Below are 19,103 nucleotides of genomic sequence, written 5' to 3'. Positions count from 1 at the left end.
GGTTGTTTCCAGGTTCTGGCTATTATAAATAAGGCTGCTATGAACATAGTGGAGCATGTGTCCTTATTCATGTTGCAGTATCTTTTGGGTATATGCCCAGGAGTGGTATAGCTGGGTCCTCCGGTAGTACTGTGTCAATAAATTACTTTAAACCATAATTTCCCACCACTATCTCCTCAAAAGGCTACATTATATTTCTACACAAATTTCACTAGCCCAGTATTAAAAGTCTCTGTAATTCCATTCAAAGTAATTCAATAGCCCAAGTTCAAAGTCCATTCTAAAGTTCAAGGCATTCTCTTGCCTGTGAAGTCTTCTAAAATAAAAGTATTCCATATTTCTAGTATGCAGTGATACAAATATTCCCTATTCTTAGTAGAAAATTTTTTAAATTACTCATTTTATGTGTACTGGTGTTTTGGTTGCATGTATGTCTGTACAAACGCATGCACTATCCCCAGACTGATGCCAGAAGAGGGCATCAGACTCCCTGAGACTGGAGTTATAGACTACTGTGAATCACCATGTGGGTGCTGGGAATCAAACTCAGGTTCTCTAAAAAGGCAATCAATGCTCTTAACTGCTGAGAAATCCCTCCAGCCCTAATATTCCTATTCTTAAGAGAAGAATGGGATTGTCTGTGGTGGTGGCAGTGCGCACCTTTCATCCCAGTACTTAGGGGGCTGAAGCAGGTGAATCTCTGAGTTTGAAACCAGCCTGGTCTACAAATTGAGTCCAGGACAGCCAGGGCTGGAAAAACCAAGTTTGAAAAGCCAAGTGTGGGATGGAAAGGAATGATGAATGGAAAGGAAGAAAGGAGGAATAGGACCAGAACAAGACCAAATACAGTAGGAAAAACACTAAATCCCATAACTTTGTGTCATATATCTAGAACATGTGGTGACCTGATGTGAGCACTACCAAGCATGGGCAGTCCCATCCCTATGGCTTTACTATCTGTAGGCTTATATTGCTTCTCTTAAGCTGAGTTCACTTGTAGCCTATAGCTTTTTCTTGGCAGACATTCCACATTCCTACTATGTCCAGTATCCTAGTGTCTCCATTACAGCTTAAACTTTAACCTAAGAGCTTCACACATTGATCTCTCATGGACTCCTTGCAAGAGAATCTGAAACACTGCTTTCTAGGACTTCCTTAAAAATACGTGTTGTCTCCATGATTCTGTAATTTGTATTCTACATGCCTGCAAAAGCAGCATCACATGAATGATGCAATTGCTAGGCCCCCTTGGACCATGGTTGCAGTGAACTTTAAGTGTATGTGTAGTTAAACCTAGGAAAACCATTCTAGTCTGTTGCTATTTGATATCTCATAATCTTTACTGTTTATATTGTTACCTACATTCTGACCTTCCGTGCTCCTACAAGAATCATCCATTATTTGGGCTTGTCCAGCCTAAATTTCCAAACTCCACATTTCTTGTGTAACTTTTTATAACAACCTTCAACTGAATGCTCTGCTTTCAAGTATTAATATTCTTGAATTCTTCATCTATACTGATGCCACTATGATTTCCCAAAACATATATCTAGTCTTGTTCTTTGTGGATAAAGTCCCAATACTTAATATTTAGCAAAGTTCTTTATCACCTGGATCCTATCAAACTTTCCAATTCTATCTCCCATTGATTCTTAGTTTGAAGCTTATACTCCATTTGAATGAAATAATTTCTTTCCCTAAACATTGTACATCTTCTAGGGCTTGGCATATGTCTAGTTTTTGCTGCTATACTAAGGTATTCAACGCTGTGCATTTATTAAGAAAATAGGTTTGTTTAATAGTTGTGGAGGATGAAAGTCTAAGATCAAGTGGTCCCGTCTCTTTGACCTCTGATGAAGGGTCCCTTAGCTGTATAACAACACAGTAGGACAACTGACATGTGTAGAAAAGTCAATAGTAAGAGCATCCTTGCTTTAATACAATGCACTCTTATCAGAAGTGATAAGTGGGGCTGGAGAGATGGCTCAGTGGTTAAGAGCACTGACTGTTCTTCCAGAGGTCCTGAGTTCAATTCCCAGCAACCACATGATGGCTCACAACCATCTGTATTAGGATCTAATGCCCTCTTCTGGTGCATCTGAAAACAGCTACAGTGTTCTCATACACATAAGATAAATATTAAAAAAAAAAAAAAGAAGAAGTGATAAATGAGGTCCCAAGAAAACTGTATTAGCTCCATTCAAAGGCAATACCCTAAATGGTAAATTTCTATAAAAAATTGGAAAAATCTATAAATTTCCTGTTTAGTACTAGGCCTCCTTTCTTCACTCTTTTGGTGCTGGAAATTGAATTTAGGGTCTTATGAATGCTAGACTAGCATTCCTGCACTAAAATGTATCCCCAGTCATTGTTTCTCTTTTTTTAAGATTTATTTATTTACTTTATGTATGTGAGTACATTGTCGCTATCTTTAGACACACTAGAAGAGAGCATCAGATTCCATTACACATAGTTGTGAGTCACCATGTAGTTGCTGGGAATTGAACTCAGGATCTCTGGAAGAACAGTCAGTGCTCTTAACCACTGAGCCATCTCTCCAGCCCGCATTGTCCCTCTTAAGAGGAACTAAGTTTTCAGCATATAAAGCTTTGGAACACAAACTTACATATAAATCAGAGCAGTAGACACTAAGTAATCATTGATTTAAATTACCAGATATGATGATATTTGCCTATACTCCCAGCTTTCAGAAGGCTGAGACAGGATTGTAAGTTCAAAGAAAGCTTTGCTTACATAATAAATTCAAACTTTTTGAGTATACTCAAAGAATATTTGTATACACATATACATATCATAAATACGTATATACATACACAGCTTCTATAAGTGCTCCTAAAATGCTCCTCTATCTGGAATATGACTTCCACCTTCTACTTCCTCGACCTATAAAGTTCATAAAGTCCTCAGCTATGGTTTCCTAGGACATAATTCTCAATGTTATTGTTCCTTGGCATGTAATTTTCCACTTCAAACCATTTGCTTAATAAAATTTGATTAATCTCAGAAGTATACAGTCCATTTTTATCCAAAAAAAAAAAACCCAGAGAGATGATGGATGGATGGTTGGATGGACAGATGGATGGACAGATGGATAGATAGATAAAAGAGATTAAGAGGATTAAAGAGGAAAGTACTTCTTTTATGCCTGGAGATATATATTTTCTCAACAAGTAGGATATTATTCCACATCTTGGCTATAGAGTGGCATGTGACAAGAGGGTGGTAGGACTGAAGGAGAAATGTCATGAGATCACAGTAAAATGACAGCCCTTGAGGAAATTAACCTTTCTATATATCTAGATTTATAAATATATTAACATTATTACTAAGCCTTCACCATGTACATATAGGTCCCCAAATGTCTGCAATAAAACAGTATTTTTGGAAATAATATTTTTGATGTTCTTATGAGGGAGTGAAAGGAAGACTAAAGTGGACATCTTGGGTGGAATTCTATGTCAGACAACTTAACCCATTTTATCTGTCACATTTTTACAGTTAAGAACAGTTAAATTCAAAAGGCTTAAGTAACATCTGCCACCAGAATTTACAGTTTGGTAGAGTAGGATTCAACCAAAGTACATGCAATTCTAAAATAAAGTTACATTGTACTATACAATACTTTTGTTTGTTTGTTTGTTTTGTTTTGTTTGTTTTTTGAGACAAGGTTTCCCTGTATAGCCCTGGCTGTCCTGGAACTCACTCTGTAGAGCAGGCTGGCCTGAAGCTCAGAAATCCACCTGCCTCTGCCTCCCAAGTGCTGGGATTAAAGGCATGCGCCATCACTGCCCAGGCAATACTGTTCTTAAAATAATGAGGAGAAAAATGAAAAAAACGTTTTAAGTTTTTTTTTAAGTTTGAATATTTATATAGTGATACTCCTGGACATTATTTCAGGGAACTGCCTCTTCATACTTTATATATTCTTTGGTTAATTTTTTGTTCTTTTTAAATAATAAGTGACAGTATTTAAAAAAAAAACAGAAAAGTACTGGAGATACTAAAATAATTATCTAATAGTGAATTAAAGGGTTTTAGGCTTGAGAGATTACTCAGTGGCTCAGCCACTTTCCCCCAAAATGTAATCAATCCCAAGGACCCACGTGATGGAAGAATAGAACTACTTCTTACAAGTTGTCCCCCTCTCTCTCACTAACACACACACAAATGCAAGCCTGCATGAATGCTCTCTCACACATGTACATGTGCATGCATATAAGCACACATTATGGCACATATATGCACACATATACAAACATAAACACAAAATAAATGTGATTTTTAAATTTAGCAATTAGCTAGTGTTGGTGAGGATACGAGGAGAAAGTTTATCCACCCTTACATGTAAACTGATAGTTTTTTTAAGGCAATCTGGCAGCCTCTACTAAATGTAAAACACTCATACTTGGATTAAATTTTACTTCTAGAAATTGACCTTGCAATGGAGGAGTTAGAGAAAGGACCGAAGGGGTTTGCAACTCCATAGGATAAACAACAATATCAACCAACCAGACCTCCCAGAGCTCCCAGGGACTAAACCAGCAACCAAAGAGTGGAGGGACCCATGGCTCCAGCAGCATATGCAGCAGAGGATGGCCTTGTCAGGCCTCAATGGGAGGAGAGGCCCTTGGCCCTGTGAAGGCTCGATGCCTCAATGTTCAATTCCCCAGGGGAATGCCAGGGTGGGGAGGCAGGAGTGGGTGGGTGGGTGAGGGAACACCCTCATAGAAGCAGTGGCAGGGGGATGAGATAAGGGGTTTCGAGGGGGGACCAAGAAAGGGGATAACATTTGAAATGTAAATAAAGAATTTATCCAATTAAAAGATTATGTACCACAAGGACCTATATGTATGTTACCTACAGCACTGTGTATAATAGCACATAAAAAGGGGGAGAAAGAATAACTTAGGAAGGAAGGGAGGAAAGAAGGATAGAATGAATGAACAAACAAACAAGGAAAAGAATGAACATACACTCACTGGAGACTGATAAACAACTTATATGAACTCATATTGTGGAACAGAATGTGATCATTAGAAAGAAGATGGGCATGGTGGGCATACCTTTAATCCCAGCTCTTGGTAGGCAAGAGGCAGGTGGATTTCTGTAAGGCCAGTCTGTTCTACAGAGCAAGTTCTAGGACAGCCAGGGCTGTCTCAAAAAACAAAATAATAATAATAAAAAAGATGAATGTCTATACTGTCTCATTCATATGTACACACACATATATATACATACATACACACACACCACACACACACACATATAAGCAAGGAGCCTAGATTTGACTACTGACATGCCAATCAATAGAAAATATAGTTGAATAAAGGAAATTAGAGCATATATAATGATCGTTACATAAAATGTAAATATGTTCTAGATACATAAAACTACAGAATATGAGCATGTTTGCACATACATATTTGTATATTTATACACACATATATACTATACCATACCTCTATACATAAATATATAAAGAAATACCTTAAAAAGCACATAAAAACCTTAACAGTGAGTAGTTCTTGAGACACATGTGGGATTGTATAGAACAAAGGTGATTTTCCATTTTACTAGCAAGGGCTGGTTAATAGTATCTGTAAAAATTTAAGACTATGGGACATGTAGTCTTTGTTGTAGATGCTTTGTTACTATGTTATGAACATAGCTATAGACAAATGAGTGTAAATGTGTTCAATAAACCTTTATTTATGAGTACTTAAATCTCAGTTTTATGGGGTTTTCACATCAGATGAACTAATATTATTTATTTGACTTAATAGCTGAATATGGTAATCCCAGCACTGAGGAAGCTAAGGCAGGAGGATTGATATGAGTCTAAGACTAGTCTGGGCTAGTGAATACCAGACCAGCCAGGACTATTTAGCAAGAATCTTTCAAGAGAGAGAGAGAGAGAGACAGAGAGGTGGGGGTGGGGGAGAGAGGAACCAATTTAATTCCTGGGGTATAAAGAAAGAGGTGCCAAGCCAAATCTAGTGCACAAATTTCAGATCAACGTGAATTTCTGTGAAAACACATATTTGTAATGTCAATGAACATACATTTAGATGTACAGGAAATTTGAATAAAACACTATAGGAGCACTGCCTCTCAATACAATATTAACGAATGACACATGGCCACTGAACCCTTGAAGTATGGCTACTCCAAGCCAGGAGTAAGCATAAAACTGCAAAGATCTAGCACATAGAGAAAAGAAACCTTAACCTTTTCATGTACAGCAGCTTCAGAGATGGCTCAGTTCAGAGCAATGGCTGTTCTTCCAGAGGACCCGAGTTCAGTTCCAACCACTCACATGGCTGCCCACAATTGCCTGTAACTCCAGTTTCAGGGGATCCAACACCCTCTTCTAGCCTCCCCAAGCACTGCACACACACATTGCACTTACATGCTTGTAAAACACAAACATAAAAACAAACAAAATTTTAAAAATTAACTTCATGGATGAAAATAATATTTCAGATATATTGGGTTAAGTACATCCCACCTACTCGCATTATATATACTTGTACATACACTTTTATATTACTTTGCACCAAGCCTCTCTTTATTATTTATAATCTTAATAATACCAAATTGACATCAATGATCAGTAACAATGATCTGTAAATTTGTCATTCACTATAACATGGGAAATTATACTGTTAAATTTTCTAAGGAAATTATTTTAATCCTGAAGAATCTGTAGGAAAGGAGCATCTTTCATCCAGTAACCACTTACAAGCAATTGAAACTTTCTATTATGCTCATAATATAAACATATGTATATACACATAGACTTATCTGTGAGACTGTAATGACCCAGGGTTACAGAGGAATGGATGAGGGAGCTTTGACCCTGGTTACCTCATCATGAGGACAGCAGGAGTTGGCTATCCCGCCCCTGACTCCAAACCTGGAGCCATAAAGCCAGTTCCCCAACCATCAACCCTAGTAAGAATTTATTACCACACAGTTATCAGGCTTCACTCATTTGACTTTATAAGGTCTCCAGACTCCCAGCCCCATCCCCAGATCCTACAGTCCCTGAGTATGTACATGAACATCTTCCAACACTCCTGCCCTGGCCATTGACTGGTACATGGCCACACAAACCTTGCCCCAGAGACTCTGGCCACCTCCCCAGGGGCATAAATGCCCCTTTCTCTCCTACCCCTAATAATCGAAGCAGTTCTCTGAAGCTGTTCCCCAGTGTGTTCATTACTCATGCATTCACTGCTGACCAAAATCCTGCACTGCATCCATGTGTGCCCAGTTAAGCTTCCCTCCTTCCAGGCCAGCTCTGTGTGTGAGTGGTCTGGCTATCCCAAAGGAGAGGTGGGTATGGGGCAGCATATATACATCTGGATACAAAAATCCATATGAGTATTCGCTTTGTAAACTTTGTGTAAGTAGCCATCAAAGTCATTGGGCAACATAAAAATAGTCTCTAACAACTGTCACTCAAAGGTAGCATAAATCTTGACCCATCACCGCTGCAGACTCAGAAGAAAATGGTGCACAATTTTCTGAGACCTTCTTTCCCCTCCTATTCAGAATATGTACCTAATTCTATACCAATGTCAATCACACTTTTAAGTTCTATGTATCGATTAACTTAGACAAACACACAGAACTCATGACAGCACTGAGTATGTTACAAGACATTAATGTTAGTAACATTTAAAATTTTAACCTACTGCCACCTTCCAAGTAGGACATGTTCTGAGAAGCTGATAAACTTAGGAGACTTTATAGTCTGTATAGTTAAATGTTTTTCTTCTTAATTTAATGAAGTTCTTATTTGTGAGATCTCAATAAACTGCCATATATTTTAAGAATCAGAGAATAAATAAATCTGCATTTTTCCGATACAATTCCTCCTGGGTGTCAAAATATCTATGGAACAAATACAACTGGCTTGAACACATACAAATGATGCAACCTAAATAAGTAAAGATAAATACAGTTTGTGGTTAGCTTCCCTTAAAAAAAAAAAAACGAGAGAGAAAGATTAGGTGTCACTATGAAGCATGGGCTGACTTCAAACCCATCATCTTCCTTTTCCAGCCTCTCTAATGCTGGGATTAAAGGTATGTGCCACCATGCCTAAGGTCATAGACTTTTGTAGTCATGAAAAGTGTTTGACTTTTCATGAATGTTCATTTATTATCTATGAGGATAAATTCAGTCACAGAGACTACATTGAATATACACAACATTCTCTTTATTTCTTTTTCGGTATGGGTATAAAACATATACCCTGATTTGCTATTAAAGAACTATGCTCACATAATCTCTTTATACCACCTTTTTTTTTTTTCATGACAGAGCACTTAAAATGACACTTGCCTCTGCTAAACCTGGTTTTATGCAAAGATGATTTTAGAGGGCACTAGAGGCCCCGGGTTTACCTTCCACCCTTCAGTGTCTTTGGAAAGCAATTTCTAAGCCACCATTACCACTACCCTTTTAATCTCTGCAAATCATTAGTAAAAGCTATGTCAAGGCAGTCTGCCAACAGTAGCTCAATCATATATGCATTATCACTGATTATCCTAAAGAAATAGTGTATTTAAGAGTCCACTCGTACATATATACCTAACAAATTGTTTATATAAGAACAAAATTTCAGACATATATATCCCTTGTATTCAACATTGTTTATATTATCTAAAAGTTAACTATATAAAAGTATCAATTAGATTTTTAAAATCTTCATCTTTATTACATAATTTGTCTTCACCTATTGAAGCTCACTAATTTTTATTTTTGAATTAGTGTTGTTCTTAAAACGGATACTGCAGTTTTAGGCTTTTCATTATGAAAACAGTAATTTACCACTTTTGTCTTTATTAGATATTATTATACATTCTTAACAACATACCAACAATAAATTGCTTTTCATTTAAACTAGTACAAAATTTCTCAAGCAAATCTTATTTCTCTGGAGTTGCATTTTAGACCAAGTTACAATGCCCTGTGCTTTGTGATACTTTTGTGTTTTGTGAAATTCTTCTATTTTTCTAAAAGGAAAAAAATCATTTCCCATATGCTTGTTATATTACTTTTTATATTCAAATTTCATATTTAGTATTTCATTTTTTAAAACTTTAAAATAAACATTAGATTTGTCAAACGATCAGATCCCATTCTCAGTTTACTTCACAGCTTGGATACTTTAGGGAAATAATTTAAAGTTCATCTGACAAACATTTTGTGGTTTTTTGGTTTTGGGATTTTTTGTTTGTTTGGTTGGTTTGTTTTGTTTTTTCGAGACAGGGTTTCTCTGTATAGCCCTGGCTGTCCTAAAATTCACTTTGTAGACCAGGCTGGCCTTGAACTGAGAAATCTGCCTGCCTCTGCCTCCCTAGTGCTGGGATTCAAGGTATGCGCCACCCCCACCCCGACCCCCTCTTGTGGTTTTTTTTTTTGTTTGTTTGTTTTTGTTTTAACTGAGGGTGTTGTTAGAAGCATTTAGCCTTGAGGTTGATCCTCAGCACTTCAGAACTGAAACAGCTTTAAAACCTCCACTGCTATCTCTGTTTGCTTATTTATTGATAAGATCTCCTCCTGTAGCCCAAGTTAGCTTCAAATTGGCTATGATACACAGGCTAGCTTTGAACCCACAATTCTTATGCCTCAAGAGATTTATGATTACCAAAGTGTTACAATATCCAACTTGATTTTATTTTTGAGATCTTATGAGGCAACTTTATCACTCAGATTTTCCTGATGGTACTCACAATTAATAAAGTAATTAACTATTTTGTATCAAGCTTTTTAAAGCATATCATTGAGCTAATAATTAAATTGCTTGAAATTTACCCAAACTGTTTTATGAGGTAGACATTTCCTTGTAAGCACAATCATCAATCAAAATTTCAGACTGATATACATAAACAACTACTAAATAGCACTTCAACATTAGCAATATAGACAAAAGAGAAAAAAGTGAAATTATTCTCTATAATATTGCTCATTATTTCTTCTAAAATGTACATAGTACAGCTTTAATACCAATGCAATATTCAACCCACTAAATGTCAAAAATTGGAATTCTCCTTCAAGTAAGTGATGGCAACAAATAACCCAACTACCCAGCTCAGATGTAAAAAGCACCTTTGATTGTTGCAAGCTAACTTGTAAAGCTAATATGATACACCATTAATATAATTTGCATTAAAATCATTGAACTAACTTAGACTGGAGAAATTGATTATGTATGAAGTTATGGAGGTATATATTTATAAAGGCTATGTGTAGTAGTTCCTATTAAGAATGTTTAGAGACAGAAAAATTAGAATTTTCTCCCTGCATAAAGTAATAGAAATTATTTTTCTTAAAATTCAATTCTTTTTTATAACAGGAATTTAATGACATCCTAAAATATGTGAAAAACAAATAGAAATAACAAAGTTTTAAACTTTTTATGGTAGCAAGGTATACACATAAGCTTGTTAATTAGAAACAAAAATTATATTCCAATATTGTTAGTTTTCCTATAACATACATAACTTTACTCTAAAACATTATATTTAAAACTACAGAAAAGTGTAAATATCTAGTTCAAGTTTATATTCCCAAGGTAAGAGAATTGTAATGTAGAAGAAGTATTTATACTTTTTGTTTTATATAGGCATACACACATACCCTATTATTTTCTGCTGCAAGTTAAAAACTAAGATTACAGCTTTCCTATAATATTAGGAGAAGTACATTGTTTGGTGTGGGGTTTTATATTATTTGTTTGTGGAGGGTTTGTTTTGTTTTGTTCTTTGTTTTTGTTCTGGGGGAATCATATTAAAAATCCTTATTATGATTTAGCCAATGATAATATTGTTGATATTTCCCATTTGTTCTCATGCTGTTCAAAAGATGTACTATTAATAATTACACTAACAAACTCATTGGTTAGACTTACCATTGTTGAGAAGCTGAAAACAATTTTTTATCTAAAAATATCTGAATATTTTTCAGATTCAGTCAAGAATCTTTTGTAGGTAGGTAAATCACAAAGATTTTCCATTTTATAAAGAAAATATGAACACAGCACTGTGTGACAGAGAAAGTCATAAATATAGGAGTAAAATTAGCCAAAGAAATGTGAAATAATTTAAATAGCCAATTAAAACTAAAAGCATCTAGGAAAACTAAAAACAAAAATGGGAACTAAATTCCAGAAATTGATAAAATGATCAAAAATTTAAGAATAAACTTCATTTTGTCTCCTTAGAATTTTGTTTATACCTTCAAATTTTGCTGCACAAAACAAGTGCTATTAACATGATTCTTTATTCCTTTCCAAGTAAAAAAAGATCGCAATTGTTATATTACAGCTACTTCTCCACCATGAGAATTTCACTAATCAAATAAGTTTACAACTATTGCAAACTAATTCTAAATGCAGCAAGTGTCTTATTTCTAAACAGCACTTATATTCTTGATTATTCAACAGAGAGTAATATTTTTCAAGAACAGTTCACCCTGATGCAGAAATTCAGGAGCTATTGAAACCTATGTGCCACCATAGAAAAAGTCTCCCTCTTGGTTCTAGCTGGAACTCTACTTCAAAGGGGGTTTGGTCTGTCACAGGGTTTCTCCCCTCTTCCCAGGCCCCTCTGGCTGAGCTGCATGACAACAGTAAATCCCAATTGCAGGGAAGGATCTTTCTTCTGTTTTAGTAGTTTAGTTTAGTTTAGTTTAGCTTCTTGCCAGGATTTCTGTTTCTAAAGTTAACTAACATATCAGAGATTTTCAATAAATGTCAATTTTTGTCTAAAAAAAAAGGATGGACCTACTGAATCTTTTTGTCTAGCAATTTTTTCTTTTTCTGCTATAGGATGTCTTAGGAAGTTTTCAGTGTTGTGTGAAACTACAAAAATCTAAACTATGAAAAATAGTCAAGGTACCAAAAACCAAATAAATGCTGTCCCCTGTATGTAAAGTAGTATTGTGCTTGAAGATGTGGCACCAATCCTAGCAGAATACAATGTCAAGTGTTATGAGGAGAGGAAATGGGAAAGGAGACTAGAGTAGGAGAGGGAGAACCATCTCTTTTCACTACTGTAAGAGTTTCTTTCTTTCCTTTCTTTCTGCTAAGTGCTAAGAGGAGGGCAGGGAATAACAAGAAAGCATTCCTGAGAAATACATTTTCGTGACATATAGTCAATAGTATTTCACTATCACTAACTACAAATTTCCATTCACAATTTGGGCAGAGAATAATTGGATGAACTGAGTTTGATGGAAATCTTCAACAGAGTACCAAGCTATTTTGTCATTAGATATACATTTATGCATTCTCCAGAGTCTATTATCAAACTCATTTGCACACATCCAAACAGGAACTACATTTTAAAGGTATAAAATTTCCAGGGTAAGACACAAATAACTGGTAAAAGAAAATGTGGAAGATTTTAAGATTTTTTTTTCCTTTCAGAATATTTCATGTCCAGGAAAGGAATTCTACTCGGCCTATGATGCTCCTAAGCAGTCAGAAAGTAAATTTCGACAGAAATTCTGTTTTGTTTTATATTTTCATTTTATTGTGGGAAACTTCCAGATCTGAGTGCACTGATAAACTGAACAAAATATAGTGTAAGCACTTATAAAATAGACACACTGGAGTTTTACAAATAAAATGTCATAAGATAAAATGTATAACTTGAAAACAGAAAATTCATCTGAAAGAAACTATAACCACCTTTTCTGGCTTCAACATAAGGTTTATGATAATTACTTCATTTTTTAAATTTGTCTAAACTTGAAAGATATAATGGTTTGCAAGAGACTTTTTCATATTCACAGATATTATGACAACTATATTTACTTACCTTTTCTTTGTTTAAAGTTTAAGATTACTTCCTGTTGTTTTTAAGCTAATAAGTAGTAAGGAATACGATTTAAAGTAAGACAAAGTTTAAAACCCACATTGTAAAAGGATCGCAGCATTTGAGTGCCCTCCCCCCAAAGGCTTCTTTGTGTATCATTAGTTCAAGAAATATAAGTAGGCAGTGCCAGCATAAGTGACCTAGCTCAAGTGTCTCAAGTTCAGGAAAGACCTATAAAAGTAGCATTATGTCAGACTGTAGCAACACTAATCTTGTTAAGACAGTAACTGATGTCTATAAACAACTGCTAGAACCTGGCATTTTGTTCCACAGTATGTGTTTTAAAATAGTAAATCACTATTCTGGTTGTCATTTTCTTTCCACAACTTGTCATATGGTCTTTTTCTCCCTACAACAGTCAGATTCTTTGCAAAAGTACACTGACATGAGCACAGTTGTTGATTAAAATAATAAGACAAAACCATTAAGGACATTCAAAGCCCAGGACTGAAACCAAGAAAAAGATAATGCTGAACTGCCCAGATCCTCAAGGCATGTGCTGCCAGATTAAACTTTGGTGGGCACTCTTTTTGTTTTTAGACACAATAAAATCTTGCATAAAAAACACTTTTCTCTCTTCTACTCCAGTTTCCAGTAAAACTTTTAAAATGTGTCTTTGTTTCCCGCTCATCTCCATGATTTGCAATTTTACTGGTACCTGCACACTTCTTTGTCTTTTGTCTTGTTCAGCACTTATTGTAAGTTCATAAAGTGTAAGTTCTTTGTTATGCAGGAACATTTGTATACCAAGAGATGACAATTTTGAAATTTTTTAAAAATCAGTTTGTGGAGCTGCTGTTTTAACCTGCTTTCTGCATCCACATCAATGTTGTATTCCTTAAGCAGGTTATTTTCCCAAGACCACCAAAAAAGACCCATTACAAACAAGTAAACATACTTGAAATCTCTCTCTCTCTCTCTCTCTCTCTCTCTCTCTCTCTCTCTCTCTCTCTCTCTCTCTCTCTCTCCTGTCTCTCCCTTCCTTCCTCCCTCTCCACCTCCCCCTCCCTCCCTCTACCTCCCCCTCCCTCCCTCTCTCTCTTTTTCCCTCCCTCTGTCATATCAGGGTAGTGACAGAAGAATAAACCATAAGTCAGATTCTGGGGATGGGGACAAAGAAAAGATAGCGGTAATGAAGGTGCAAATTAAATATGAAACATTTTTAGCAAATACACTTTGTCTTGTTCATTTTCTACCCTGAGAGTAGGAGCAGCATACTTACAAGTCAGCATCTCTGTCTCTCTGTGTGCTGTCCCTCTTCTTTGGATTTGGATACTTTGAGCTAATTTGGAAGTGTCCGCTAGGTTGCCTACAAAATGATGCTTTAAAGATCTAACGATGCATAAATTAGAGAGCCCTACAATGGCAGAGGACGGTCATTGTACCTCTCCTCTTTATGTGCTCTTATGGTGGGACCCAAGAGCCTTTTTTTTTAACACTTTAGATGATGGAGCCAGTGAGGGGCTGGTAGCTAGAAAGGAGGTGAGCCCTGCAAAACATCCCCCTCCCAAACTTAACAGCTGTTTGTCCTCCCCCCACCCCCGCCCCTCGACGTTATACTGAACTTTGCCACAAAGTCACTTTAGGAAAACTCACAGTCTGCACGAAACAAGCGTGGGTCTTTCAGTGGCCTCAGAGTTTTTATTTCTCAAGGGCTAAAGGTAACCCGGATAGAAGCGCGAAGGATGGAGCTAGAAAGGGGGGTAATCTTTTCAAGAAACACCCAACTGGCCCTTTACCTTTTTTGCCTCCGTTATGGGGAAGGGGGGGTGAGAGAAAAAGATGTCAATGACCATTGTTTGCTCGTTGGGAATGTTGCTCCGCCCCCCAAGTCTGTCGTAAACCTGGCTCTGGACTAAAATAAACCCGAGATCCCGCAGCTCCGGGGCTCGCCGCGCCGCGGACAGCTCTCCACTGGCGCTGCCGCCGGGCCGAAGTGGCGGCGACGAGCGGCCGCCGCGTCCCGCCCGCGCCCGCCCCGGGCCCCCCTACCTGGCGGTCCGCCGAGCCATGTCGTTGAGCCCCAAGCACACGACGCCCTTCTCTGTGTCCGACATCCTGAGCCCCATCGAGGAGACCTACAAGAAGTTCGGCGGCGGCGTCATGGACGGTGCGCCGCCTGGCCTGGGGGCGCCCCTGGGGGCCGCTGCCTACCGCGCGCCACCGACCGGCCCCTCCTCGCAGGCGGCGGCCGTGGCGGGCATGCAGCCGCCCCACGCCATGGCCGGACACAACGCGGCGGCGGCGGCGGCGGCGGCGGCGGCAGCGGCGGCGGCGGCCGCCACCTACCACATGCCTCCCGGCGTCTCACAGTTCCCGCACAGCGCCATGGGCGGCTACTGCAACGGCGGCCTGGGCAACATGGGTGAGCTGCCCGCCTACACGGACGGCATGCGGGGCGGCGCGGCGGCCGCTGCCACCGGCTGGTACGGCGCCAACACGGACCCGCGCTACTCGTCAAGTGAGCGGGGCCAGGAGCGCGGGACTGAGGGCAGGCTGGCGGCGCGGGCTTTTCCCGCCACAGCCGGGGCGCGAGGGTGCCGGCGTTCTAGTCGGCGGCGCCCGAGGGTCGACGCGCGGGGGGTCCTGGGACGCGGCCTAGGGCTCGTGGGGGCTTCTGGGTCAAGGCTCGGGACGCGCGGGGCGGCCTGGGACGCGCGGGGCTTCTTGGGAGCCCCCTGGGGCGCGCGGGGGTTGCCGGGCCCCTGGGGCGCACGGAGGGAGCGGGGCTCGGGCCGCGGCGCTCGTGGGGGCCCGCGACCCGGTCGGGGGCCGCCGTGCCGTCCCTTGAAGTGAGCGGGGCGACGGCGGGAACGGTCCTCGCAGGCCCGGGGCTCACCGGCCGTCCTTCTTGGGCCCCCTCCCCAGTCTCCAGGTTCATGGGGCCGTCGGCGGGCGTGAACGTGGCCGGCATGGGTTCGCTGAGCGGCATCGCGGACGCCGCCAAGTCGCTGGCGCCGCTGCACGCGGCCGCGCCGCGAAGGAAGCGCCGAGTGCTCTTCTCGCAAGCGCAGGTCTACGAGCTGGAGCGGCGCTTCAAGCAGCAGAAGTACCTGTCGGCGCCCGAGCGCGAGCACCTGGCCAGCATGATCCACCTGACGCCCACGCAGGTCAAGATCTGGTTCCAGAACCATCGCTACAAGATGAAGAGACAGGCCAAGGACAAGGCGGCGCAGCAGCTGCAACAGGAGGGCGGCCTGGGCCCCCCTCCGCCTCCACCGCCGCCGCCGCCGTCGCCGCGCCGCGTGGCGGTACCGGTGCTGGTGAAGGACGGCAAGCCGTGCCAGAATGGCGCGGGCACCCCGACACCTGGCCAGGGCGGCCAGCAGCCGCAGGTCCCGACGCCCGGGCCAGAGCTCGAGGAGCTGTCGCCCAGCCCGCCCGCTCTGCACGGTCCCGGGGGCGGCTTGGCGGCCCTGGACGCGGCCACCGGGGACTATGGCGGAGGCGTGCTCGGCGCCAACCTGCTCTATGGCAGAACGTGGTGATGAGCCCCCGGGGGTCTGCCTGCGACTCGCAGGATCCGCCAAGAAACTGCAAGAACGGATGGGGGAAATGTACAGAAGCTGACCCTTTAGTGCATGGAGATAAGAACGAAAGAGTCGCGGAGAGGGTCAGGGCTGCTCTGAACCTCTTTCCTGGGGGTGGGAGAAGGCGACGGCCCCGGACCGAATAATGTGACACCACACTTTGAGGTGGTGATCTCCCTTCTTTCAGAAGTTCCTAAGTTATGCGAAGAACTGACTGACGGAATACGCATTCACCACGTTCCTAACCAAAGCTCTCAGAGTTTTAGAAGTCGGAAACTTTGTTGGTGTTTGTATCTCTATAAATCAACCAGCTTTCACGATGAATCCTTGAAGTGGAATTTATTTTGGGAGATTAATTTGCAAAGCCCCTTCCCTAAGTGCAATTTCGTTAATGCTTGATTGAAAGTAAATTGAATTGTAGCCCGAAGTGGATCACACAGCAACATCATTGCTGAGGAATAACTGCCAGTTGGGTAAAATAGAGAAATGGAATAAAAAGAATCGAAATACTAACTATATGGATCGTTACTGTTTTTACATTTAAATGCTGATTTTAAAATATTTTGCTCATTATTAGGCAGCCAAGTAACTATGTTATCCTAGTAGAGCACAAGCCCCACCCGACCCCACCCCAAGATGCAGCTCATCATTTTAAAAAGGGTTATATAAAATACTTTTTATATAGAATCTGGCCTCACCCGATCAGCTGATAAACATACTCTGTCCTATAAACATGGCATTTATTTTCTTTAAAGTATTTTTACCTGAATCTGGACTCCTTGACAAAGTACTAGATAGAACAAACAAGTAAAATTAACAATATTACCAGCAATCTACTTCAAAGCAAGTCAAAAAGAATAAGGTGATTTATTGAATTGTTATCAAAATATACAAGTAAGATAATGTTTCCATCATATTTAGAACATAGTAGTTGCACCAATTTTATCGGTGTTTTATTGTATAAATAAATGTACTTACTCTTTAATATGCCAATTAATATTTTCAGTATTTCAAATGGATATCTAAATATAACTTCAAAAGGCCTTAAGTACTTTTTCTAAAACTCAAGAGGTCATTTCTTTTTAAGTGTTGTAGGGATTTTTTTTTTCCTTTTGGCAGAGTGTGGCAACACAGCTCTTTTACTCATTAAAATAGTCATATTGGAGGAAATAGAGCCGACTGAATAGTGTGGAGTTACAGGACTAATGGAAGTTAAAGAAATAATATGTGCAAAACATGCTTTCAAATAATCAAAACATATGGTCACCAGAGATAGCAAGCCTCTTCTGCATTTCTGTTTTTTGAACAAATTTGAGTGTGGAACACTCGATTTCCTCTCATGGTTTGAACATTTTTCTGGAAACTTCAAAATAACTGCATAGAAAGGTTCATAGAAGTCAAACGTGAACGCACTTTCTCCAAAATTTATTTTATAAAGTAAATTCTCATTCCCTCCCTCCCTCTCTCTCTCTCTCTAACTCCAGTTCCTTTCAAGGCAAGAAAAGGGAAGGGGCATAGAGCAAAGAAATTGTCTTTTATTAAACCACCGTTGTGCATTTTTGGAAAATGAGATTTAATTTTAAAGACATTTAACATAGTTCTTAGTAGACAAAATAGTCTAAAAATGGTGCTATAAACATACAGAAAAATCTCCCAGGTCGAGTTTTTGCATTGCTAGTAGATTGACTTCAGAAATCAGTACTAATTTTTGCTGGTAAAGCTATTACTGATGTACTGTAGTTCAAAGTGCTTTGTTTTCATCTGTTTGACGACACTACCTCTAGAAAATGTTTTAAAAATTCACACCATTTACAATATATATTTTTTTAAACAGGCCAACGCTTACAAAAACAATAGCTTTATGGTCCGTGGGCATGCAGTGATACTCTTAAGGAAAATAAACCTATAACAATTCTACACACACACATACCCGTAGCTTATTTTCAGACAAAGGATCCTTTAAATTAAATGAACTCTACTGGAAATAATGTCAGCAGAAGCAAACAATCTTTTTCCATGTTCTATGTTCTGAAAATATATGTACTGTAGCCATATCTTTTTCCATTCAGCATTTCTGAAGTAGTAAAAAAAAAAAAAAAAAAAAAAAAAAAAAGCTTGAGGTAATTGCTGCAGAGAGCACGTCCTGACGTTAGGAAAAGGTTCGATTCCTGAAGCATTAAAAGAAATGTTTTTTACTATAGAATTCCACTTTCTGATAAATGCAAAGCAAAAGCCTTTTCCCTTCTTTTGCAGTTGGTGCTTCACAGATCCTTTATAAAAATACAAACGGCTAGACTAGGTGAAACTCATTAACTGAAGAGGAGGATAAGTGTCTCCACAACCAAGAGGGAGAACTGGAGCAGGGGCTGGGTGGAACAAAGCCCTCTCAAAGTTTAGCAGAGGCCATAGCAAAACCGGGTTTCAGAAATGCTAACTCTGCAGATGTGACATTTTGCAGTACATTTTGGGGTCTAGCATCTTTTCTAGTGGAGGCATAGAAACCAAAATGCAGATGGAAAGTTGCAGAGAGTAACAGCAGGGATTGCAGGTACTTCCGTGTAATCTTCATTAGAATGTAAATTAAAGTATGAGAGTGTGTGCAAATTTGAAGGACACAAGAAGGATGTTTTGTATACGCAAGGGTAAGAGTGTAACCCAG

The 19,103-nt window shown here is 39.6% G+C and overlaps 1 protein-coding gene and 1 long non-coding RNA gene across 3 annotated transcripts in view; one reads left to right on the top strand and one right to left on the bottom strand.

The window, feature by feature from the left end:
• The window catches only part of LOC116091089, a 22,082-nt gene extending 6,599 nt beyond the window's left edge, over positions 1-15,483 (bottom strand). For both annotated transcript variants that reach the window (XR_004118934.1, XR_004118933.1), the window contains exons 1-2: positions 15,204-15,483; positions 14,907-14,992 (exon numbers count right to left, since the gene is read on the bottom strand). This is a non-coding gene — a long non-coding RNA (uncharacterized LOC116091089). The remainder of the gene's footprint in view (positions 1-14,906; positions 14,993-15,203) is intronic.
• Positions 14,679-16,528, top strand: Nkx2-4 (NK2 homeobox 4). The gene is made up of 2 exons (XM_031372149.1): positions 14,679-15,375; positions 15,783-16,528. The coding sequence occupies exons 1-2, from the start codon at positions 14,925-14,927 to the stop codon at positions 16,400-16,402; spliced, it is 1,071 nt and encodes a 356-aa protein (XP_031228009.1). The 5' UTR covers positions 14,679-14,924; the 3' UTR covers positions 16,403-16,528.
• Positions 16,529-19,103: the final 2,575 nt, after the last annotated feature.

Source organism: Mastomys coucha, unplaced genomic scaffold (genome assembly GCF_008632895.1).
Source record: "Mastomys coucha isolate ucsf_1 unplaced genomic scaffold, UCSF_Mcou_1 pScaffold15, whole genome shotgun sequence".
NCBI classification, from domain to species: Eukaryota; Metazoa; Chordata; class Mammalia; order Rodentia; family Muridae; genus Mastomys; species Mastomys coucha.
Note: the sequence above shows the minus strand (reverse complement) of the source record. Positions and strands in the feature narration are given on the sequence as shown.